Source organism: Furipterus horrens, unplaced genomic scaffold, assembly GCF_987537825.1.
Source record: "Furipterus horrens unplaced genomic scaffold, mFurHor1.1.pri manual_scaffold_1, whole genome shotgun sequence".
NCBI classification, from domain to species: domain Eukaryota; kingdom Metazoa; phylum Chordata; class Mammalia; order Chiroptera; family Furipteridae; genus Furipterus; species Furipterus horrens.
In genome coordinates, this window is record NW_028327171.1 from 194,822,073 (window position 1) to 194,848,688 (window position 26,616).

General features: G+C 40.3%; 1 protein-coding gene across 2 annotated transcripts; it reads right to left on the bottom strand.

Annotated features, from left to right (window-relative positions):
• Positions 1 to 1,098: 1,098 nt before the first annotated feature.
• CMKLR2 (chemerin chemokine-like receptor 2) lies at positions 1,099 to 25,463 on the bottom strand. 2 transcript variants are annotated; one of them, XM_090268623.1, is made up of 3 exons: positions 25,404 to 25,463; positions 8,257 to 8,329; positions 1,099 to 2,618 (listed from the first exon to the last, which is right to left on the bottom strand). In XM_090268623.1, exon 3 carries the CDS (start codon positions 2,588 to 2,590, stop codon positions 1,523 to 1,525), a length of 1,068 nt encoding a protein of 355 aa, XP_090124749.1. In that variant the 5' UTR covers positions 2,591 to 2,618; positions 8,257 to 8,329; positions 25,404 to 25,463; the 3' UTR covers positions 1,099 to 1,522. The 2 variants fall into 2 exon arrangements, with proteins under 2 accessions (XP_090124749.1, XP_090124741.1); XM_090268615.1 differs by lacking the exon at positions 25,404 to 25,463 and having other exon boundaries at positions 8,261 to 8,319.
• Positions 25,464 to 26,616: the final 1,153 nt, after the last annotated feature.

Below are 26,616 nucleotides of genomic sequence, written 5' to 3' on the forward strand. Positions count from 1 at the left end.
ACATAGCCAATAAATGATCTGATAGTAGATGAAATTTTAAAAGATACTAATTCAAGAAATAACATAGCTCCACTCACAACTTCCAAAATAAGATTGAGAAATTATAGAAAATTAAATACATATATTTTTTAATTGCAGTGAGTAGCAGAGTTTATATTCATAAAATATGAAGATGCCAGCAGAGACAAGATAGGAACAGAACCTCAGGGAACCCCAAAGGCAAGGACAGAGATTTCCAGTGTCCCTTTACCTAGACACTGGATGCCGTCTCTTCTCGCTCTGAACCATGTGCCCCTCTCCTTGCTCTCTTATGGCACTTATTACCATCTGTCTTATTTCGTGATTATTTTTATGCAAGTTTAATTTCACTTTCTAAACTGTTAAGTACCTATGGTTCTTGGCATCCCTCATAAATCTGTCTAGCTCTTCATACCTCTTAGATACTCATCTATTTGCTAAAGGGATACATGAATACAGGTCAAAATATTGTTACAGTCTAATATATAGCAGATTTGCACCTGACTTAAAGGTTTGCTTTAATGGTCTTATACGGGTATCTATATAAACACCATTATAGATATAAAAGGTTTATGATGGCTTTGACCAATAGAGTACAATGGAAGTGACATTATGTCTGTGTTGAGCATAGCTTTTAAGAGTACTAGAAATGTCCACCTTGGTCTCTTGGAGCCTAAATTGCCCTGTTAGAACTCTGGCTACTCAGAGGTGCCATGAGGGAACAGCTGTGTGAAGAAAGAAGAGAAGGAAGAGGAGAGTGGGGGAAAGGAGAAGAGAGAAGAGAGAAATGCAGAGAGCTGCTCAGCCAGCCCCCAGCTGTTGGAAACCTCAGCCATTTGGGTCACCCCAGTCCAGCTGTGGATCCAGACAGAGTGAAGCACAGAGAGGAGCCTCCCTTCAGGGCTTGTTCAAATTCCTGACTCTGAATTGTGAGATAGCATAGTAATAAATTGTTGTTTTAAGCAACTAGATTTTGGGGCAGTTTATGAAGCATTAATAATAACCAGCTGGAACAATGTTTTAAACTAATACTAAAACCAACTATTAGTTTAATTCATAAATGTATATACAAAGGTTACATGAAATAAAGACGTGCACATGTTGTATTTTAAGAATTTGTCTAGTAGGTTACTTGTACAAAGTTGAAGTGAACTTAAGGAGACTTATTTTACCATTTTTGAAATGAATTACATATTTAATATTAAGATTTAGGACTTAGAGAAATTTGTTAAGATTTAAAAAATAATAACTGAAGTTGCCTCAGCAGCTGTGATTAATCCATTATAGTATAATTAGCAAGAATGACACATAATTTAAGTAGCAGGGAAAAATGAAAATCTTTCCTAAATTTTATATCTACACAAAAAATGTGATGCCAACAAACTGACCAAAACCAACAACGAAAAGCTATGGTCGGCTCTGTATCTTGGGACCGGATAATCTGAAAGCATCTGTCGAGGGAGCCAAACAAAAGCCTTACAGTGATTTGTGGAAGAGTAGTATTTCACTGGGCCGTTTCCAGGAGACACGAGTTCTTGGTTTCAGAGTTCCTAAGCTGTTCACCCACCGTGCCAGAACAGCTGACTTCCCACAGCGTGTACTTTAGTATCTCAGCAACTGAGGCGCGAAAGCGTGCTTGGAACTTTTTACTAATTAGGACATAAAGGATGGGATTCAAGCAACTATTGAGAAATGCCAAGGCCGTGGAGAGGGGGATTCCAGCCTGCAGCACCTGGTGGAAATCACTACTGTGGTGGATCATGAGCTCCCCAATGCTGAACAGGTGATAAGGAGTCCAACAAATAAAAAAGGCCAGGACCACAGCAAGGATGGTCCAGAAATACTTATTAGAGACCAGGAGGCTTCGCTTCTTCACCTTGAAGATGAGACACAAGTAGCAAATGCTCATTGTTAGTAAAGGGGAGAGGTACCCAGTAATAAATTTCACCCAGGTCAGAACATGGTGCCTCATCGAAGCAAGGTCAGGATCATGCTTGTAGAAATTGTTATAGCAAATAGTGTGGTTATTCCACTCCACAGTGTCCCGGAAGTATAGGGAAGGACCACCCATTATGGAAGCCAAAAGCCAAATGAGTATAATGACAATCCGGGAGTTCCTTAGGGTTCGGTGCCGCTGAGCTACGATAGGATACACCAAGTGCACATAGCGGTCCAAGCTAATCACTGTCAGGAAATAAACACTGGCAAACATGTTCAGCTGGGCAATGAAGGAGTTGGCCTTACACAACCAGGTGCTAAAAGGCCAGTGGAAATTCATGGCCACATAGGAGATATACAGGGGCAAGAAGAGAAGAAAAATGAAATCTGCAATGGCCAGATTGAGAAACCAGAGAGTGGTGACTGTCTTCTTCCACTTGAAACCTGTGAACCAAATGACAGTGGCATTTCCTGGAATGCCGAGGACAAATGCTAAACAGTATAACCCCAGGGAGACCCAGTGAACAACTCCCAGGGGTACTTTCTCTTCCGACTCAGACTCTGGGGAGTAATACTCCATGGGATAGGAGTAGTTCTCAAATTCTTCATATAGTGTTTCCTCGAGATCTTCCATGACCTTGAGAAGTGGTGAATGAAGAAATCTACAGAAGCAAATTTAAAAAGAAAACAAATTTTCAAAGAACAACAAGTGTTCAGTGAATAGGAACATAAGAATAAAAATATTTCATCTCATAAACTGGAAGTAGTAGGTTTCTTAGTAGTACCTGTGATTATACTCTTGAATATCTGAGTCTTGGTGAACCTCAGTTTTGTACTGATTATTCTCAAAGCAAGGTTTCAAGGCAGAGGAAACAGCTAGTGCATTTAAGGGACACCTGTGTTAACCCTGGAGACTGAATATGGGCATGTTTGCAATGGACTATGTTGGGCTGGCAGGACTCCTGCTTTGTAGGAAAACGAGGGGCAGCTCTTGAGTTGTGATGGTACTAGACCTAGCATGCTTTGGCGGAGTTACTATTCTCTGCCCTTTATTTCATAATTTCAATGTCCCAGGAGCAGGTGGCTTTAATGGGTGCAGTAGTCCAGGTCAGGAGGCAATGGGATTTGGGTGAACCAAGAGAAGTGGACTTGCTTTCAGCCAACAGCAGCTACTCAGTTCCAGCCAATTGTTTCCATGTGGGAAATGAGCACTTAGTGTTGCCAGAGTTTTTGAAGAATGGCTGGATATTTATATTTTTAATGTGAGAAGTTTCCAAGTTCTAAATTAACTGTTTTAAACAAAATAGCTGTGGGCCCCAGTCAGCCCAGCTGCAAGTTCATGACCCTTGGGGCAGGCAAATTCTTAAAAACATTGAGCTTTTCAATAATAAAGGGGAAAACTATACATCAAAATAGAAATAGATACTCTGAGTTGGGCTCTGTGAATGACTTGCCCCTTGGTCCCAGAGAGGTAAATCATAAGGTTTAAGGCTCAGTGGCCTCTCCAGAGACCTTAACTTTAATCTTTGCCCAATTGATATAGAAGATTGACTATAGAAATTGAGACAACTCTTTTTTTCCTCTAGAAAAAAAAAAGTCCTAACTTTACTGGGTTTCTATTAGAGTTATCAAGGAGGACCCTGGTAAGGAAAACAAAATAATAAATCAGCATCTAGGGCCAGTGCTATTCTTCTTCCTCTTCTTCTTTTTTAAAAAATCTTTGCAAATACTTTTATTAAAGCTGGGGACAGTGAAACAAGGAAGGGCCTAGGATAGAAGAAGCAGCAGGAGAGGACCTGGGTGGGGCTGCTTTGGCTCATGGAAAGTCAGAGAAAAAGAGGCGTCGGAGACAGGTTCGGGGGGTTGGCCTGGGACGAGCTACCGCTGCCCATTGCTCACCTGGTTGTAAATCTCGTGGGGTCCCTTACAGTTTAGGAGATGTGTGCCTGTCGGGGGAAGAAGAGGTGAAAGGGAAAGGTGTGGGCAAGCTCATGGGAAGGAGAGCACACCCAGAGCTATTCCTTGAAGCAGGACAAAGCCCCTGGTCCATAAGAGGGAAGGGTGAGTAACCTCCCTGATAAATGACCCTCATCCTGTTTCCTGACCCCTATATCCCTGCCTCGTCATTGACCTAACCCCCATACTTTGGATCTTTCAACTCCTATGAGCTGTGCTCTGCCCTAAATGTGAACTCAACCACATTCCTAGTTCAAAGCACAACTTGGGAGTCTTCCTGACCCATGGACCTACCTCTACTTCATTCTCTGACTTGAGTAACTGGGTATTGCTTTGTTCCTAGTCCTTTGCCATGGGTTCCGGCGTTGGATTGCTATATCGTTAGCTCTTTCTAGTCCTCTGGAGAATGCTGGCCTCTATTACCACACTTCCATGACTTTTCTCATTTGCTCCCTCCCAGGCTTCATGCTTCTGTGCTCCCAATTTGTGAGACTCCTCACCTACCACCCCAGGAGGCACTGCCCTGGCTCCATGTCCCATCTCTTACTACCGTCAAGACCTACTCCACTGGTTCTCCACACAGGGCAATTTTGCCTCTCAGGAGATATTTGACAACATTACAGACATGTTGTAAAAACAGGGGATGAGGAGTAGAGGCCAGGGGTACTCCTAAACAAATTATCTTATCCCCAAAATCAATGGTGCCAAAGAAACCCTGATTTACACATATTGAGCCAAGTCTGAACCCCTTTCCTCTCTCTCTTGCTGGTGAATCTGCTCTTTACTCTCATCCTGCAGTCCTGGCTCAGCTTGGTCTGGTCCATCCCACTACCACGCAACTATGTTTTATAACCATTGCAAACCATGTTTAATTTGATTGAAAACATGGTTTAAAATATGTAATGCAGGTACTAATATTTAAATATTGGGCTATTTCACCCAAAAATGTTTAGCTTCTCTTGATAATTTATCTTATCTGTTAGGAATGGGCCTGCATTTCCTAGAACAGCATTAGATTCCTCTTTAGACTAGGAAGGTACTCTCTGACTTGCCATGGTCCCCACCACTTCTAAAGAACACACTTTGGATAGTTTCTAGGATGCTGTCAGCTCTCCAGTTTGCAGTCTTTGCTAATACTGTGTAAGAAATAAACTTGTTGAAAATATTAAAACTGCACCCATATGAGAGTGCAAGTGAAGTGTGTGAACAAGCAATCTCAAAATAATATCTGCACCCTCACAGTAAAAATGTGATCTACAGAGAAACCTCACTGCCTTGTGTATTTATGCCCATGTAAATGTAAGGGCCTAAACTTCAAGAGGTGTGTTTTTAAACTTTTAAACACTGAAATTCTCAGGGGGGTGGGGGAAGGAAGAGAAGGGGGATAACTAGGGGAAGGGTCTAGTCAAAGAATGTGTATAAATGACACATGGACATGGACAACGGGGAGGGGACTGAATGTGGGAGAAGGGGTGGGCGGGGTGGGAGGGAGCAATGGGGGGAAAATGGGACAACTGTAATTGAAAAACAATAAAAAAATTGTGAAATTCTGTGGTGTTATACTTATCTGTTCATTCTTGGTGAGATAAGAGAGAATGGGCAAAAAGAGATACAGAAGGACAAGATGGGGAAATTCGTCCTTGGTGTAACCGTGTGGCACATACACATGTGTTTTTGAGACGTGGCAGGGTCGGTGGATGATGTGAATGTGGACCTAGGTGAAGCTGGAGGAATTTCTGGGCAATGGAAAGGAGCCTTGTTGGGCAGTAAGTAGACATGGAGATGGATAGCAGACAAAATTGTCTTTAAATCCAGGTTTGAAGGAAACATAGTCATTTACGAAATGGGCAGAGTCAAACGGTGTTAGCTGGCAGTGACTTTCCATCAAGAGGCCGTCTAGTTGTGTCAGTTTGGAGGTCCTTGGAGGAGCACTGTGACAATGCCAGAATGAGGCTTTAGACTTGACTGAAAAGAGGAAATAGCTACTGTATTTCTCCTAAACCGCATGTGCTGCTGGAAGGCAAATAAATAATTCTGGCGAACAAAGACTAATAAATATCTACACGATCATAAAATCTTTTGAGTAGCCACTCAAGGATGCGGCAGGCTGCTCTGTGGACATGAATGTATGCAGCTCTACCCAAGTCTGTTAGGAATGTGTGAGAAATGCTTGGTGTGGAGCAAAGTTCAGAAAACCATCCCTGAAGTCTGTGACTTGGCCTCCAAAGAATGTGAAGAGGCTTATTTCCTGCAGGGATTCAGCTGTCCTGAGAACCCAAGTTATCACTTTCCAGGATAACATTTACCCAGATACTTAAGCAGCAAATGCCTAGTTCTGGAGCACAGAACTGTTTATTGAGTTAAAACAAATTGGTTTCTGATCTAGTCAGATTTAATAGATGGTGAAGCTGAAACTCTTTCTGAGTAAACAGATTTCAGAGCAAGAGTTCTGGCAGAAAGTGTAGTGATAAATAGTCTAAGAAATCCAGATGACTTGGGGAAAGGACATCTGGTAGAAATGTGTATCATTAAGCTTTTCAATGTGCCTTTAAACGAGGCTTGGCTTTAGAGGGAAACATTCTGTTTATCTACCTTGACAAACACAAAATGTCTTCTGGCAGGACATTTGCTGAATGCAGAGAGGTTTAATTTAGTTCCATGATGTCAAGTCAGAAGGGTTTTCTTGGACCACAGCTAAAATGGATACCTAACAGAATCTTAAGAAAATTTAGGCTCTAATCTGCTTTAAATAGAGAGAAGGATTCAATGACCTTTGTCTATGTGGATCGCCTGTATAGATTTCCTCAGACACCCTGGTGCAAAAGGACTCATGTGCTAAATAAATGTGTCCTGTGAAAACCATAGAGCTCTTGAGGGAATATGTATTTTGCTTCTCACTGATGACAGGAATGAGTTTCTGAATGAATCAATGGACACAAAAGAGAAACTCTCTGGTGGAAATCACACATCCATGACCCAGCAAACACATATGGTAAGCAAACTTCATTTTTCAAGGGCTGTCTTCTTAGGGAAGAGAAAAATTTTTGAGAAGCATGTGGGTATATGTGTATTGGGGGGAGATAATAGTTGTTTGGGTGCATTCAAGTATTTTCCACTAACTATCTAATATAAACTGTATCCCACACCCAGACTATACTCAAGATGTTTGGCACCAGAAGAATATTTTGGTGCCCTTTGGATGAACAATCTCTGCTTGGAAGGTGTTGAGGCATAGCAGTGTTGTATAAAGATACCCTGTTTATTGACCCAAGGGAAGCAAAGGAAGTTTAAATGAAAACTGAAGGTTGGGTGTGATGCTGACAGCTACTGCTGGTTGATAAGAGGTAGAAGAGTGATTGTAGATGGTACCCTCTCACCCCAACCCTGGGCAGAGCCTACCCTTTAATAGAGAAGTATCTTGATTATCTGCAGCTCCCAGGCCATTTACGGCTTAATGCCAGACATTAAAACTAATGACAATATTCCGTGGCATATGAGGAAGAATGGAAATCTTTTTGGCTTGCCTAGAAAAGAGACAACAAAAAAGGGGAGTGTTCTGGTAATGAAGTCAGGCTTAAGCATTTGGATTTTACTCCATTGCCAGTTGGGAGCAAATAAAAAGGTTTGTAGGAGGAGGTGACATCACTGAATCTTTGTTTTTGTAAATATCATCTGGTAGCAGTTTGGGAGAATGTTGTCACAATTGAAGTCAAAAAGTGAAGGGCCTCAGGCAGTGATAGTGAGAATGGAAATGAGGGAGGTATTTGAGAGACATTCCTTTAGGAAATTAAGAGAACTTTTCAGGAAGTTTAGCTAAACTGAGTATGTCATTCACAATAACTTTTTTATTGAGTTGGCATTGTAAATCAACCTCAAACAGAAAAGCTAACTAATTTTAGGTATACAAATGTCTTATTCCCTTTTAAAGGCACTGAGGTTGGGAGAGAGTTTTTCCTTTATGGAAAGGAGAAAAGAAAGAATAATTGAATAAAGTGGAAATGATACTTATTTCACTCTGCTGGGATCAAGGCCTTTTCATAAAAAGTGCTTCCAAGCTGACCTGCATGTCTAACCCCCATGCTTCACTTGGACAGTTTAAAGAGGACACAGCACAGCCCTGGCCAAGTAGCTCATTTGGTTAGAGCATGGTCCTGATCACCAAGGTTGTGGGTTTGTTCCCCAATCAGGCACATACAGGAGACAACCAATGAATGCATAAGTAAGTGGAACAACAAATCGATATTTCTCTCTCTCTCTCTCCCTTCCTCTCTCTCTCTCTCAAATCAATAAATAAAATCTTTTAAGAAGACACAGAACATACTTGAAAAGCCAATGACTACTTACATACTGGTTGTTCTAATGCTCCACCCAGAAGTTAGTGTCCCCACTTGGACAATCGGTAGGACTCTGTTGATGGCTAGGAGAAAACAGAGTGAATGGTTAACCTCGGGTCAGCGAGAAACTTATAGGCTTAATTCCTTGTGTGAAATAATTGACACAGACGTAATTTAAATATCAGACAATTAAGTGGTTTATGGGCTCTGGAATTAGAATGCTTGCCTTCAAATCCTAGTCTCCCCCTCTTCCTGGATGTGGAAGCTTAGAAAAATCACTTACTACATCAAAATTTCAGTTTCCTCCTCACTTGTAACATGGGAATAGTAATAGTACTAAGTCATTGTGTTGCTGTGATGTTCACGAAAGGAAATCCTCAAAGTGGTCAGCTCAGTACTTGGCACATAAAGTATGCTCGATAATTGCAGCTATCATTATAACCAGTTTAAGACAAAAAGCAAGACACAATGGAGGGATTTCTTTGTGTTACTTCATGAGAAGGATAAGAAGTTCGAAGTAAAGATTTTAAAATTTGTTTTGTTTTTGTGGGCTTTTTATTTCTACAGACATCGAATCTGTATGGAGTTCACACATTGTTATAGGCCTGACTCCTGAAGGTGTCTGAGTTGGGGCACCCCTGTGTCCAGCCCCCAGATGCCATTTTTATCTGGCCAAGACTGGTGAGAAAATATAATACTGTAAAGCATTATATTTCTCATGCTTCTCTCTTTTAAAAGAGCTATTTATTCACCTTTGATTAAAGGATATAGTCTAGGTCTTAGTCTCACTCCTCCCCAAATACTATCTAGAGTCTGGGGAAGAATCACCACCACTTGACAATATAATGTTTCAAAGCCTTGGTTATGGCAGTAAGAAACCCCCATATCGGTATTTCCATGAAAAAGGATCTCTGTGTGTACAAGTAATTTTAGTGGGAAGAATGTAGGAACTGAACCTGAAAACCTTGATGGCAGAGGACTTCTGTAACTTTATTTTTGTAGGACATGACTGGATAGCGACTGGAGATCTGAATTGTCCCAGTTTTGGATCTTTTCTTTCACAGAAACAGTCCAAATTCAAGCTTTCATCCTTTTTAATGTCTTCTGGGCAGTGTTATGTCTCCTGAAGAACTGACTTTGGAAGCAGCCATCACAACAGGGTACCTAACAGTTTATAAAACATTCCATAAATGGATACCACCCATGGTTTAGCATCGTTTTAAAGGTTGACCATGTCTATGTTGGTGTGAGTGTAGAATCTTTAACCATGACCTGAAATCTCTGCAGACAGAGGTAGGCTTTAGAAAAGTCAGGGGCACACGGTGGAAGTTTGTGCTGCTTCCTACCACAATATACCTTTGTTTTCTATTTCATCATTACTTGGTACTAAATAGGTTTTGGTTTTCAATCACATATTGTCAGTGAGATTTACAGAAGTCTTAGGGCATGATACTTCCTTTCTTAAAGAAAGGGAAGGTTCTTCTCCTAAAGGAGAAGAAACAATAGTCAAGGAACTTGCAGAACATATTGAAGTTGCAGCCACTCACAAAACAATACTGTTCATCACTCAGAGAAGTAGTTAAGTGAACTGGTGAGGGGGGTGGATGGGGAACTTGTTTTGATAGCAACAGTAATGTTTTTTCAACAAGGCAGCAAAAAACATGGGGGGAAGAGGGAAGATCAACATTTCTAGAACTTCCTCCCATTCGCACAAGATTGTGCCTGAAAACAGTTTTGCCTTTTTTCTCCTATACAAGAGGGAGTATAGGATGAAATGTAATAGCAAAAAATAAAATAAAGCAAGTTGAAAGGCTTGCCCATTGGTCATAATCAAACCATTGGGTCCCAGAATTATTATTGTGAACACTTTTCATTATGTTATGGTAGTGAAAAGGAAGCTAGCAATCTCAGAAGGTTGTCATGCTCAGTCTATATTAGGACTAGTTTGTTGATGTCTGCAAAACAAATTTTGAGAAGAGCATTGGAAAACTAAAGCAGTGCAAAGAAAAAACTCAGGGACTGCAGGGACTTGAGATGGTGTCATTGTTGGGATGGCTGAAGGGATTGGTGAAGAAGGAAGACTTAAGTAGTCTGTCTGATGGCCATCTTCAGATAGCTGAAGATGAGGAAAAAGGGAGGCGTTTATTCTGTGTGTTCCCAATGTGGGAGCTAAGGCAAAGAATGTTGGCATAGTAGCCAGAAAAATGTTGGCTTATTAGAAACAAGAATTTAGAGCTGTTCAAATTGGGCAACATTAAAAACCTACAAAACAACAAACCAAAAAAATAGATAGAGCATTGGGTGGGCACTAAGGGGTTCAGGCACAGCCCAAATGGTTGCCAAATGGTGGTACTCTAGAAAGCACTGATGTATGCATGAAGGGGGCCTTTAACATCATCCTTTAAGGACAAGAATCTATGACAACAGATATTATTTCTGAGGCCTTATTCTCTACTGATCAGAAAACTGAAGAGGAGGAAAACTAATGAACTTGCAAAACCATTTAGTTGGCAAGTTGGCATTGTTAGAATTCTTATCCAGTTTGTAAATGCCCAGTTTCTTAACATTTAAGCACCTGAAGCACAGGACTCTTTTCTCAAGAATATTTAAAGCAGTAGATTCTGAGAATGACAGAATTTAAAGAATAATTCTGCTGTTGTTTTTGTTTCCTCTCGAGCTGTATCTGTGGCTGAATGAAAAAACAAACAAACAAAAAAACTAGCCACGCACGAACCACTGATACATCTTGAGTTTTCCCCCATGCTCTTCAGTCTCAGTTTCTTATGAAAACGAATGAGCGCTATTTATCTAAGTACACTACTGTGTGTAGTTTGCGATCCATCTCTGAACATCTGAACATCTGAATACCTCACCCTGTATATTCAGAGATTCCTTTACAACTCTTCGAGTCATGGGAATATTTTCTTGTTAGTTTTCCCCTTGGTCAACCCAAAAGCTCAGATTGCATGCCACAGACCCAAGATGAGGGTGAGGCAAGGGAGGTTGCATTGTGCAAATACAAAGTCAGATCCTGACTTCATTTAACATTTTGATATATTGTTCAGCATGGAATTCTTTTGCATTAAGTGTGATTACTAAGCTTTTTGGCATCTGTGAAAATTTTGCCTCAATTGCCTCACCCTAGTTTCTGGCCTGCCATGACACTTGACCCATTTAAGTCCGTGGGTACTAGGTAACCTGGTATATTGAAACAGCATTGGAACTCAGGAGACACGGTTCCATGTTTTAGTTCTGCATGTCACTAGCTGCATGACTTTAGATGTGGCACCTGCCCACCTGAGACCCTGGGTGCCTCATCTAGAAAAGACAGGTGACATGTAGTTTTAAACAGTTATGAGAAGCTCAAAGATGGCAGGACAAGGTGTCTAGCTCTTTTACTCCTCTCTGTGCCTCCAAGCAGCACCAAAATCCAATGCTTGGCATCAAGTGAGCATTTAAAAAATGTTTTTGCACATTGAACCCAAAATATGAACCAAGGTCCAAAACAAAAGGCCTACACAAATTGAAAACATTCTGCTAATGAAAACAAAACCTCCCCAGACAAGGATATTGTCCCTCCCTCCTTCTCTCCAGAGGGGGGAAAAAAAAAAAGGAAATTTAAATCATTGCTCTTTCTAATTCATTTAAGTATGGCAAAGTCTTACTGACTTTTTTTGCCCCCCAGAATTTATTCAAGTATTTCAAGTTATGAGCGAACAAAACTTGTGTAATCATTCAGCCTTCTGGGATTTCTTTTCATTTAAAGATACCAGTACCACCCGAATGAGTCACATTTCATAAAATATAACATCTGTGAGAAAAGGTTATAAACATGCAGCAGTGCCTAAAACAGCTGTAGAACTTCAGAAGACACAAACTCTCCACTTCGTAACTAGTTCTTCATCATGAAGTCTGCATAACCAGAAAGGAGGGGGAGAAAACATTTGTGCATATAGCTCAAAACCTTTTTATTTTCTCCTCTTCTTTCCTTGACTGTCACAGAAAGGAAGGAAGGAGCAAAAGATACCAATTCAATGGTAAAACATATGACTATATGTTAAGAACACTTTCCTTTAATCTGAGCTCATTTTCTATTATGCCACCTTTCCTACTTACTTACTCTCTGACCCGTGGTAGAAATTCAGGGCAAGAACTACTCCTGATATCACTTAACTATATTATTTTGCAGATTGTTTCTGTAAATTTGCAGTGAATAATTTTAACTGATTTAATGTCTTTCTTTCATATTTGATATTACCCCACCTTGTCTCAGAAGTAGAGGTCTGGTACTTAAAGAAAATACAAGTAACCTTATAAAAGTCATTAAGTATGGTGATTTATAAGAAAGAATGGATGTAGGCATATGTCTGTACTGTCCCTATTGTCTCAGTATTTTGAATAACTCAAAGCCAAGTGCTTCTCCAGATATTCATGACCTAGAAAGTAGTCAGAAATGTCTTGGCTCCTATACAAGTTAAATACTATACTTTCACTGAAGCATAGCACAAGCAGTTTATTTCCCAATAGGGAACTTGGAAGAAACTCCGAAACAAACCACTTGATACAATAAAATTTATTCTTAAAAATTCTACTTTTAGAGCAGGTTCCTATATATTTTCTGCTCATCACAGATTTTCTCTAGCAAGGCAGAGTCAGACAAACCATTTCAACCTAAAGTCTGATTCCCTGAAACTGTTTAATAACTGTGTAACTAGTTATTAAAAGCAAAACTGCATGGTTATTCTAAGCTCATCTTTAAAACCACCTAAGAAGAGTCAGATTAATTAATAGTAATAGTAGATACCTTGATGACACTTTAGTTTAGCTTGTATACACGATAATGTTTTGAAGGTTCTGAACAGAGAAATTCACAATGGCCATTATAATACTTCTGAAAAAAACCTAATTCTACCATACTGACTTGGAAAATGGGACTGAAAGGCAGTGTCCAGAGAGTCCTTTAGAAATTACCTGTCTTCTGACACTTCAGAAGTCACTCGTTAAGCAACACTTGCATTGAACTTTATGCCAATTACAGTACAAAGCAAGTCGCCTCCTCCAACAGGTTTTCCCAGCTGGTAATATGCTTAAGCAGCAGTTACAGGCCCTGAATGATTTTGCTAAAATGGATTTGGTAAGCCAACATGAAAGAGATCTGTAATCAGTGCCTTTTCACCATCTGTAAGAAGGGCGTCCAGGCAGTGTGCCAATCAACCATCTTCACTTTCATTTCCATGATATGGGTACTATTATTCACGCAAGGCAGAGATTAGTGCCCTTTGGTGATCTGTTCTGACATTTAGATGCACTAAATTTCTGCCCAAATATAAGCTTTATCCTTGACTATGAGTTTAATGCAAATCAAGAAAGAGATGTGACAACTTGGGGGGAAAAAAAAGTAAATTTGCCCTTGGGCTTTTTAATAGAATTGGCGATGTATTTGTCCAGCTCTACTAGAACTGGTCGGACTGCACCTCAGGGCATTGTATTCTTTTCTGGGAATTATAATTTAAGAGGAACAATGATAAACTGGAGCATGTCCAAAAGAGAACAGGATGGAGAGAAAGCTTTAAACTCCATCATGTGAGGAGAACTGAATGAAATGGTGGAAGCTATTTATCGTGGAAAGAAAGGGCAGGGTGACTTTTTTCAAATGCTTCAAGGGTTTGCATACAGAAGAGGGAACTGTTTTATCTGCCAGACAGTAAAACTAAGAATATGAGGGAAAGAAACATTTTAGATGAATGTAAATGAAAACTTTCTAAAGATTATAGTTGCTTAAAATTGGCATTTATTCATTTAATGTTTATTGAGCATCTACTATGTGTTTTAGGCCCTGGAGATATAAAAGTGAACACCAGTGAAAAGAACCCATGGAGTTTCTATTCTTGTACAAAGCTGTATCAAATGATGGCACATTACTCATACTTGGAGATGATTAATGAGGCAACTGTAAACTGAGGGTTTTGTAGCAGGAAATCAGGAATTAAACATGACTGGACTTGATGATGTCTAAAGTTCTGGCAACCCTGAAACTCTATGTTGTGGTGACTCTTAACATTTTAGTGATGAAGTTTGATGGCTCTCTTGGCTGTTGGTCAGGATGTCTAGTTCTAATTATATGGCTTAGCCAGTCTTCTATCAATCAATGCGTATACACAGCAATGTCTCAGCTAAGTTTCTTAGAGGGATTGGGTGGCATGGAGGGTAAAGAGCGGGGACACTGTAAAATTTCTTCCATATGCAATGCACAGAGAAGGAAAACAATTTTCCTTATGTCCCATATTATCCCCAAATTGTTGATTGCTACTTCTGCTACTTATATTGTTTTTCAACTTGCCATTATTAGTTCAGGAATGGGAGTTCTCCCTTTACAAAACCAATTTCCATTCCTTAATCTCCTTGAAAGAGGGTGGAGTCAGCTAAAGATCATAAACTCATTGTTAAAATGGGATGAGGTGCTAGAGGTAATTTAATTTAATCCCTTCACTTTACACATGAGAAAACAGAAAGTTAGCAGAACACTTTACAAGACCTGAATACTAAAGACAGAAATACTAATAACTACTGGAATCTTAAGCAAAATATCTACTTTGTGAACAGGAAAGTTTTATGAAGAATGAAGTAGACCTTCTAGAAATTACAAAGTTAATATTAAAATTTAATGGATATGTGAAGTAGAAGCTTAGACCCAGCTGATGAGAGAATGTAAACTAGAAGATATATCTGAAGACGTTATCCAAAATGTGACAGAGAGAGACAACAAAATGAAAATATGAAAAAAAGCTAGGGAGGAGGGGGGAGGGAGATAAGGGGGTAAAAAAAAAAAAAAAAAAAGGAAAAGAAAAAAGCTAAAAAAATGAGGAGTTGAGAGTAAGAAATTCTAACATACATCAAACCAAGTCAAATTCTCAGAAGGGGATAAAGCCTTGTGTTAACCAAGTGGTTAAAAGTGGGTCCACAATCAGAAGCTACTTTATACTTGGATATTTTGATGATATAACAATAGAGAATTACAAAATAATGTTCACAATATTCCTGATCAGGACAGAGGAATACTGACAGTATCATTCAATCTGGTAATTCTCAGAGGTGTCAAATGTCCTTCAGAGTGCAGGACACATTATTCTATCTCAATAGCATCCACAGGTTTGGTCACATCTTTGGTGCAGGGTCATCTTTGAAGATGGGGCCCCTCTGCTCTTCACCTAAATATAGATAAACTAACTCCATAAGAGAATATAATTGCAAGATGAAATGTCATCTTAGAATGAAATCAGGACCTTTTGTAGAATTATAAAAATGCTCATAAACCTCTCATATTGATCTTGTTTTTATTATTGACTCTTCTCTAGTGATTAACTATAAAGGCCTTAAGATAAAAATAAGTATTTGAGGAGCAAAAAATATGGACATTGGAGAGATCTGTGGCAAGAGAAGTGGGCAGTAGAGTCAGCTTGAGGGAGAGGAAAATGTCTTGGGTTCCCGAGTCCCCTCCAGGTTAAGAAGAGAAAATGGAAGCTGGTTGAAGCCTGGTTCTGAGGCTGAAGAGTAGAAAAAGACACGTGGGACTCCCCCAGCAATGCAGCCACTGCAGCTTACACAATTCTTTGCTCTTTGCTCTATTCAAACAGGACATGACAGAACAGGTAGATCCTTCCTAAAGAGGAAGATAAAGAAGTAGCTCAAAAACTGGGTGGAGTAATGTTTCTTACAACATGGTTACTAAGATATTCTTTAAAAACTCTAAAATCGGTGAAAAAGACACGAAAGTCACCCATTTAAATGTATGGCTGACATGGAAAGAAAATCCTTGGTGGCTTGAACTGAAATTGGGAGCAAGAATCCAGGGAGATATCAAAGCTGTTGGCTGTCCTACAGACCACGTGGCCTTCCCTTTGTTGTCACTACCATGCAGAGCACCAGAAGTAATATGTTGGACCAGGAAATTTCCTGAAATGCTTGGAACCAATCACTCTTCAATTGTTTGGTGAAGGGCTTGTATGTATGTTTGAGGCACACTTTCAACTTGGCCTTAGCCCTCACTTTCTACTTGCACAAAGCCTCAAGCCATCCAGAGGTGAGAGCTTGGGGTCTTTTCTGCTCTTGATAATGCACAGATTCTGGACATGAGCACACCCTTTCTCTTTTCTTTAATCCTCACCTGAGGCTATGTTTTATTGATTTTAGAGAGGGAGGAATAGAGAGAGAAACATTGAAGTGAGAGAGAAACATTGATGGGTTGCCTCCTGTATGCATCCCAGCTGGTGATCAAACCCACAAAACTTTGGTGTCACCCGGCCTTCTTGATTCCTAGGTATATGTCAAAGCTTCTCAAAGTCCCTCTGTATGTCTCATTCTCCAACTTTTCTTTTATTTTTTAAAAAAGATTTTATTTATTTATATTTAGAGAGAGGTGAAGAGAGGGAGATAAAAAGGAAAAGAAACATCAGAGGTCACCTCTCTCCCACCCCAACTGGGGACCTGGCCTGCAACCCACGCATGTGCCCTGGACAGGGAATCAAACCAGTGACCTTAAGGTTTGCAGACTGGCACTCAATCCACTGAGCCAACCAGCCAGGGCTCCAATTGTTCTTTTAAAGCTTTTGGTTAATTTAATGTCTTCCTCCAGCTGGTATCCATCACCTCAGGCATCTGCAAAGTTAAGTAATAGCCTGTAATTATTTTTGACAAATGCTTATGGGTAAAAAGCTTTTCACAATGGTTGAGCTCTGAATTAGGTCCAATACAGACAATCTTGTAAGTGAGGTTTTTCTGGGAGCCACCAGACAGGTCATATACAAATTCTCTGGGAATGAAACTTTGATGGGGCGCCAGCTCCTTTCTGTTCTTCCCAGAGACTGCCACGCTACTGGTCTTCCCCTAGAATGCAGGCTGTTAGTTTTTAAGAATATCCCAGCCCTGGCTGGTGTGGCTCAGTGGATTGAGCACCAGCCTGTGAACAAAAGGGTTTCTGGCTCAATTCCCACCCAGGTCACAAGCCTGGATTGCGGGCCAGGTCCCCAGTTGAGGATGTGCAAGAGGTAACCACACATTGATGTTTCTTTCCCTCTCTTTCTCCCTGCCTTCTTCTCTGTCTAAAAATAAATAAATAAAATCTGTAAAAAAATAAATAAAAAATGAATATCCCAAAGCAGAAGACTCCAGAATGGACTGGGGCAAGTTAAGATGCCACAAAGCTCAGTTCTCTTACTGAGATTGAGCTATTTCCTCCTTCTTCCATTCCTTTGTTTAGTCCATCCTTTATCCTTCTATTTCTCACTTTTTGAATAAACACATCTGATTGTTGCTAGTCTTCGGGTAATTTCCAGAGTTCTGAAAAAGCTGATTCTGACTGCTTTGCCCATTTCCGGTTGCTTTCGTGGAGGAAAGAATTTTTTGAGGTCCTTACTTTGTTACTGAAACAGAGCAGGGGAGGGATCCCCAAAGTCCCACAGCCATAGTTCAGGGGATAGGGGAGGAGATAATACAGCTTTTAAGGTACTTTGCATATCTATGGCAAGCTGACAGCTGGGTAATAGCTGTGCTATTGCCCTGGGTGAAAGATGAACAGGACTTCCAGGATGTAAAAGGAAGCCATGATGAAGGAGCATGATGGAGGGGTGCCATGATGTAGGAGCAGGTTGTAGCAGCCACGTAAAAAGCAGCAAGCAGTCATGCAGTTTGTAGTCAGGATTCAGCCATGTGGACTATGCTAGAAAGAAAGCAGGCACACTGCTGTTTTGCTCGTCCCCACTCTAGCTGACTTCAAAGTCACCAAGGACTCTGACTTGCAGACAGACTCTATCTGGACTCTTGGAACTTGGGACATATGGAGAGGACTTCACCATGATCCAGTGTAACATGGCACACGCTTTCCTGAAGGAGAGAGCCGGCAGATAAGGAACGGGGAACTATTGCGCTTGGTTTTGGCTTATAGCTTTTTGGAGAGCAAGGGAAGTGCTAGGTGTTGTGGGAGAACAGGGCTCAGAGCTGAAGTGCTTCCAGCCTCACCAAGGTTGGTGTATTGTCAATAAAACCCTGTTTTTCTCAGCACTAATTGTTGGGTCATACACCAAGGCACCATGTGAATGAGCGCCAGTTCTCTTGGCAACATTATTTTCACTATTGTCACCTTGATAGGGAGTTGGAATAGGCATGATTTGTGCATCTGGAAACCACTTGGCCCAAATAGCATGGTGTTCTAACAAATTCGTCGTCGTCGTCGTCGTCGTCGGCAGCCGTCCATCTCGAGAGACGATGGTGTAGCTTCTTAAGAGTCTATCTGCACCGCCGAGAATGGTTGTGCAGTCCGACTCGGGAGTGACACGGTATCTGTCTCCTCCCGTGTTGAATCGACATCTTGCGATGACGCTGGAGTGTCCTCTCCAGTGGAGCTGAAGCTACAGAGCCTGGGCAGGGTGATATGGAGGGTCTGCTGTTGCCCATGCAGCAGACCCCCCCTCTCTTCGCAGCTGAGGGATCCAAGGGAAAGACGGAGTCAATACAGCTTGGCTTCAGGTGCGCCGCAGGAGTTGCCGGTGTTGACTACAACGTCAAACCGCCTTAGGGACTCCGGCTCCGGATTTTCTGTCGGGGTTTACTCCCTTAGCCTTTCCCCTGAAGAGGTATGCCGCAAGGCAGCGGAGGTTTTTTGGAGTCAGAGTTTTCCTTCTCTGATGTGCCCTGACTGGAAGATCGAACCCTCTAACAAATTACACTTATGAAATTTAAGATTATAACTCATCTAATAGTTAAATTTGTTTGGAATAATGTATTTTGCTCTAACACTTCCTTCTATTCCTAAACTTGTTTTAGCTCTAGAGACTATAAAAATATATAAATAAATGAAAGGATCAATAAATCAGTTAAATTTGTGGCTTATCAAAGTGTCCAATACAGGGACTTACACAGAAGGAGCACTCAAAGAATGATGTTGCAGGACTTCCAGCCAAGATCGAAGCCTAGGCAGACATGCTGCGTCTCCCTCCACAACTAAGAAGGAAAACAACTACCTCAAAACTAGAGACAACCAGAAGTTCCAGAAAATCAAACTGCATAGAAGTCCAACAAACAAAGATATAAAGGAGAAATACTCATCCAGACAGGTAGGAGGGGCGGAGCCGGGGCAGAGAGGACTCAGTGTGGTGGCAGCAGCAGCAGCAGTGGCAGTGGCAGACCAGCAGAAAGCACAGTCACACATTTTAAAAAGTAGGGAGGGCCACCTGGGGCACGCTACCAGCACCAGACCAGACCGCACAGCTCATGGTTCCAGCACCAAGGAAAACAAAGCCTCATTGCTTCTGACTGTGCAAGCGAGGGAGGGTTGGGGCAGAAGCAGAATCTGCCAGTCTCTCAGCAGAGTCTGCTTGTTTAAAGGGCCCCCACAGTCCTAGAACATTCGCACACTCACCAACTCTGGGAACGACGGCCAGGGCAACAGCTAGAGAGGCGCCAGTCCCATATGGATATGGGAGAAGTGACTGAAAAAGGGGTGAGTGCTGAGCAAGCAGCTTTGCTCCCTCTCAGATCCCTCCCCCACATACAACACCACAACATGGTAAAACGGGTCGCCCTGTATGACACATACCTAAGGCTCCGCCCCTTACAACATAACAGGTGTGACAGCTCTACCTGAGACACAGAGGCAAACAAACACAGAAGACTGTCAAAATGAGGAGACAGAGAGTATGGCCCAAAAGAGGGAACGGATCAAGGTTCCAGTAGGAGAACTAAGCGATGAGGAGATAGCCAACCTAAGAGATGAGGAGATAGACAACCTAACAGATGCAGAATTCCAAATACTGATGATAAAGATGCTCACAGGCTTGACAGATATGCTTGAGTATGGCAAACACATAAGAGAAGAAGTGAAGGCTATGCTAAATGAAATGAAAGAAAATTCACACAAAACCAATGGTGATGAGAAGGAAACCAGAGTTCAAATCAATGATTTGGAACATAAGGAACAAAAAAAGTCAACCCATACAAAATGAGGAAACAAGAATTGAAAAAAATGAGGATAGGCTTAGAAACCTCAGGGACAACTTTAAACATACCAACATCCAAATCATAGGGGTGCCAGAAGGAGAAGAGGAAGAGCAAAAAATTGAAAGCTTATGTGAAAAAGTAACGAAGAAAACGTCCCAAATTTGGCATAAAAAAAAAAAAAAAATAGACATACAAGTACAGGAAGCACAGAGAGTCCCAAACAAGCTACACCCAAAGAAGATCACACCAAGACCCATGCCAAAGGTGAAAGATAAAGAGAGAATCTTAAAAGCAGCAAAAGAAAAGAACAGAGTTACCTACAAAGAGGTGCCTATGAAACTATCAGCTGATTTCTCAGAGGACACTTTGCAGGCAGGATGGGACTGGCAAGCAGTATTCAATGTGATGAGAAGCAATCTACAACCAAGATGACTCTATCCAGCAAAGCTATCATTTAGAATGGAAGGGCAGATGAAGTGCTTCCCAGACAAGGTAAAGCTAAAGGAGTTCATCGTCACCAAGCCATTATTATATGAAATGTTAAAGGGACTTATTTAAGAAAAAGATCAAAACTATGAACAGTAAAATGACAACAAACTCACAAGTATCAACAACTGAATCTAAAAAAATAAAAACAAAACTCAACTAAGCAAACCAGAGTAGGAACAGAACTATAGGTATGGGGATCATTTTCAGGGTATCAGCTGGGAGGGGGAAGGGGAAGAAAGGGGGAAATGGTGCAGGGATTAAGAAGCATAATTGTTAAGAACAAAATAAACAGGGGGAAGTTTAGAATAATATAGGAAAGGATGAAGCCAAAGAACTTATATGCATGACCCATGAACATGATCTAAGTGGGGTGAGATTGCTGGAAGGAAGGGAGATACTGGGAAGAGAGGAGCAAAGGGAAAAGAGATTGGGACTACTGTAACAACATAATTGATAAAATATACTTTAAAAAAAAGAATGGCACTGAATCAAAATAGATTGGCTCAAATAGGCAAAATCTTTCTGTTCTCTGTTATAGCTTATCCTACTCATAGTATTAGTATAATTGTATAATTATAATTAGTATAATAGTATAATCTTTTATAATGAAAATTTCCCACTTAATTTTTATGGAGTATAACTTAGTTTGGATAGAAAATGAGTCCTATAGTATAGTTTTAACATTAAATTCTTTCCACACAAAAAAGAACAAAGAAACAAGGAAGAACAAAAGAAAGGTGGAAGGAGAGAAGACACGCTTGCCAGTTGTCAAGGTGGTGACCATTGACAAAATCTTAAAGTATTTTTACTAATATGCAGCAGGGATATCATTTTTGGTCAGAAAACTTTTTTTAAGTATATTTATTGATTTGCTATGTTTTCCCTTTGCCCCCATCTCTGCCAGGTACTTCCCTTCTCTCCAGCAATCCCCGCTCCCTTAGTTCATGTCTATGAGTCATGCATATAAATTCTTTGGCTTCTCCATTTACTTTTACTATTCTTAACTTCCCCCTGTCTATTTTGTACCTACCAGTTATGCTTCTTGATTCTTGCACCTTTTCCCTCACTTCCCCGCTTCCCTCTTCCCACTGATAACCCTTTATATGATCTCCATATCTATAGATCTGTTCCTGTTATGGTTGTTTGCTTAGTTTGTTTTTTGTTTTTTAGAGTCATTTTATATGGCAAGGACTTGGTGATGATGAACTCCTTTAGCTTTACCTTGTTTGGGAAGCACTTTATCTGCCCTTCCATTCTAAGTGATAGGTTTGATAGGTAGAGTGATCTTGGTTGTACATCCTTGCTTTTTATCACTTTGAATACTTCTTGCCAGTCCCTTTTTGCCTGCAAAGTTTTTTTTGAGAAATCAGCTGATAGCCTTATGGGAACTCTCAACTAGCTCAATGGAAAGACAGTAGTTAAAGAAGCCCATTTGGAAATAAACCCAAAAGATTGTTGTGTCTCATATCTTTCTTAATTTGTTAGAATGAATGAGTCACAATATTTTAAGAGAATAAAACTGCTTATAACGTTAGTGCTACATTAAAAGAACTAAAGAAGCTTTAGTAACAATATAATATGGTTGTAATACAATATAATAGGATAAAATAAGATAACATGATTCTTTCATTTCCTGTTCTTACTAACAAATTACAAAAAAGTAATACTAAGCAGCTTTTAATTTTGTCTCTTTGTCAGAGACGTGAAGATTAAGTAGAACCTGGACACACACACGCACACACACACTGAGTTAACTCGATTTTATAAGTGTGTAATAAATTACTATAATAAATCATTTTATGTCCTTCTGTAATGACTCTATTTAATTAATAATAAATAGAAAAGCAGAACTTCAATTTCTACTCCAGCAAGCATAGCCTACATCCTTTCATACTTGTTTTATCTTCACTAAGTACTTAAAATCATATAATAAAAAGCAAAGGGGATTTTTCTCAGTTCTTATGACATTGTCTTATGACTTTCAAATTTGAAAGTCTGACAAGAAGGGAGGTTCTTCAAGACATCAGGCCTGGTCTCTTTAGAAAATCTTTGTCACTGAAAAACAAATAGGGGGGTCATTCCAGATTAAAAGAGAAAGGATACAAAAACTGAATGTAATATGTGACCATGGATTAGCTACTGATTTTAATAAGCTATAAAAGAAAAAACAAACAAACCTGTTTAAGGTATTCTGAGAATAATTGTGGAAATTCTATATGGATTGGACATCATTAAAAAAGTAATTTTCATTTCTTTAGGTTTGTTAATGATATTGTTTTGTAGGAGAACTTTTTTGGGGGGGGTTGTTGTATGTTGAAGTTTAAGGCTGAAGTCTACATATTGTCTTCAAATGATTCAGAAAAAAATTACACATTATAGTTGTCAGGCTGGGAATGTATACCCTGATTCTTATCATGAAATATGATGAACAGAAATACATTTCCTCCTTCAAGAAAACCTTACTGCCCTAGCTCTTGGGAGAGTAGTCAAGAGACTGCCTCCAGCTACCAGCCCTCAAGGGACTGCTGCTCCCACACGGAGCCCAGCCTTGCCCAAGGTCATGTCCTTCAGTGATCACTGGTACGTAAGTGCAAGACCTGGCCAGTTCTGGACCAACAGGAGACATTCTGATGGGCCTATTTTAGCGTTAGAGTTTGCTATGGCTGTCAGCCCGACCTTGCAACTCAATTTCTACCCCTGCCCAGTTCTCTCCCACCCACCCCCCTGCCACACACAGATATGGATCTTAGGGGCACAACCTGATCATTAAACTCTGTCTCAGCATCTTCAAGGATAACTCAATCTGTGACATGGATGAACATCAAATAAGAAACACATTTTTTTTTAAAGTTTTGATGTTACATTTAACAGACTGACAGCGACCAGAGGGGAGTGGGGAGAAAGATAATGGTGGAAAGCAGAAGAGACTAGTCAAAGAACATATATGGCCCTGGCTGCTGTGCCTCAGTGGATTGAGTGCGAGCCTATGAATAGAAAGGTTACCAGTTCGATTCCCAGTCAGGGTACATGCCTGGGTTGTGAGCCAGGCTCCTATTTTGGGGCTTACGAGAAGCCTAAGATCGATGTTATCTCTCTCACATTGCTGTTTCTCTCCCTCTCTTTCTCCCTCCCTTCCCCTCTCTCTAAAATAAATAAATAAAATATTTTAAAAAAAGAACGTATATGAATAATCCATGGACATAAACAACTGTGTGGGGACTGACTGTGGGACCATTAGGGCAGGCCAGGTGGAGGAGGGCAAAGGGGTAAAAATTAGACAACTGTAATAGAATAACAATAAATATGTATACTATTTTAAATTTTTAAAAATAAAATTAGCAAAAACCTAAATTAAAAAAAAATACCAATGTCATCAAAGACAAAGAAAGACTGTGCATATGTTCCAGATTAAAATAAACTAAAGGGACATGACAAGTAAATGTAACATATGATGCTGGACTGCATCCTGTACTGGAGACAAATTAAATGCCCAAGAGAGCAGTATTGGATCAGTTGACAAAATTGGAATATGGATTGTAGATTAGACAAAAATATTAAATCAATTTTAAATTTCCTGTAATTGATAAGTATACAGTGGTTATGTAAAAGAATGTCCTTGTTTTTAAAAATAGACAGTGAAATACGTAGGGGAAAGTGTTCTGAAAAACTACCTACAAACATGCAGAAAGAATATAAAAGCAAATGGAGCAAAATTGTAACAATTGGTGAGTCAGGGTAAAGGGGATATGTGAAGATTCTTTGTATTTGTCTTGCAACTTTTCTGTAATCTTGAAATTATTCTCAAATAAGAAATTTAAAATTATGTACTATGCATAAATAATTACAGATCAACCAGATATAGCAAAATGTTAACAATTGATTTAGATAATGGGTATATGGTTGTGCTCTGCACTATTCTTGCACCTTATCTGAATGTTTGAAGTTTTTCACAATAAAATTTGGAAAAAAAATAGGGGCCAGGATGTTTTGTTATTGGTTAACTATAAGATATGCAAGACTATACTTTTTAGAGCACTATGCCTTTATTTCAAGTTGCTGCCCCAAGCTTAATGGTTACTCTATCTGTGATTAACTGAGAGAACATAGATTAGCATACCAATTAGACTCTTAAATTTTTCCCCTCTATAAAGTTGAATCCTTTAAATCATTAATTATTTACCTTCTTACTCTAAGAAACCCCATTAGGTGTATGGTGTAAATTCTGAGTACCAAAACTTTCTCTGTTTTTATTCTCTGCTATATCCTTAGTTGCTAGGAGAAGTCCTAGAACATGAAATATGCTCAATAAATATCTATTAAAGGGACAAATGAGAAAGACCCAAAATAAATACGATTTTCATATAGGTTAATAATTTTACCTACTAAACATCAACTCCTACCATTATGGCCAACCTTCAATTTGGTTTGACTTTTTGCTTGCTTCCTCTTTCTTACTGCAAGTCAGGAGAATCTGAATCCTGAATTATTTTAGTAATCACGTCATTAATCTGGATGGACCTGAGCCTGGAAGTAGTTGGAGGTAGGGCTGCTGGATTCCTGGAGGGAGTGGCAGGGAGCTTTCCAAATGCAAGCCCTTCACGGCACTTAGGTATAGAATGACCGACCTTGAGGAACTAGGTGCAGCTGCAGCTGAGGGCGTAGGAGGGGAGGACTCACCACACAGGATCAGGCCAACTGGAAACCAGGAGAAGCGATGCTCTGCCGCACTTGAACAGGTCCACAGGCTCTATGAAGCCACACATCAGAAAATATAGCTTATTTACAACCCAAGTGTGAACACTCACTCAATGAGAACAGAAATGAGTAAGGCTGCAAAAGACGATGAGTCAGGAGTCAGAATGCAGAAATCAGAATCAGAGCAAGAACTGAGAGGAACCTAAATAGATGTGGAAATGCGTTGCATCAGTTTTGGCCTAAGGGATATGCCTGATAATTACAAAACAGCTGCCTTGCCAAGATCATGACCTCCGGGCAAACACTGGGCGCTTGCTGGTCATACTGGTGGTTAACAGGACTCAGTCTTAACAGCAAGTGTCATCCCAGGATACACACTGCTGTCATCTTAGGGTACCTTTAATATTCTACTTCACTATACTCACTAGTTCTATTTCCAGCTCAGAATCAGAGGAATTTGAACCAGGTCTAACCAAGAGCCTTCCATTTTTCATTTTCACTCTTTGGTCCTGCCTTTGCCTTCTCAAGTTCAAATCAAGAGAGCTTCTTGTTCCCTAGGGAACTTTTATTTAAAATAATTTGTTTAGATTTATAATTAGCTATTTTGCATTGAATAATAAAAATTATCCTTTTAACTAACACAGCCAGCAAATACCTGAAGTACTTTCAAGGCAGCATCTTACACAGTGTATAAAGGGCCACAGTGCCCAACCTCTTGCCACACTATTGTTACAGAGTGGGGGATCTCTAAAAATCCCCAGAGCCTGCAGGTTGGGGGGTGGGGAAAAGGGAACACCTTTTGCATGACTATGACTAGTAACTAGTGTCTTAGTTATGCAAATAGTTTGGTTCTTCCAAGGCCCCAAGGAGATGGGAGGGGTTTTGACCATAGAAAGGTGAGGAAAGAGCATACAGGGCCTGCGCAAGGTTCTGTGAATGGTCAGAACCCGTTACCACGCCCACTGTGTCACAGGCCATGGTCAGGGGTTTAAAAATAGGCAGCACCCATTTTTAGAGAGAAGGAAGAGGAGAGGAGATCCACATAGTTTGCAAGGAGGGCAGAGGAGAACTCCATGCAGCTTGGAAAGGGAGAGAGGATAATACCATGCGGCTTTGAAAGGGCAAAGAGAGAACCATGCGTGACCCAGTGCAACACGACACATGTTTTCCTGGACTGTTATACGGAGGCTGAGGA

Excerpts from the sequence above, each read along its gene's own strand:
- CMKLR2 (XM_090268623.1), bottom strand. The coding sequence starts at position 2,590 with ATGGAAGATCTCGAGGAAACACTATATGAAGAATTTGAGAACTACTCC.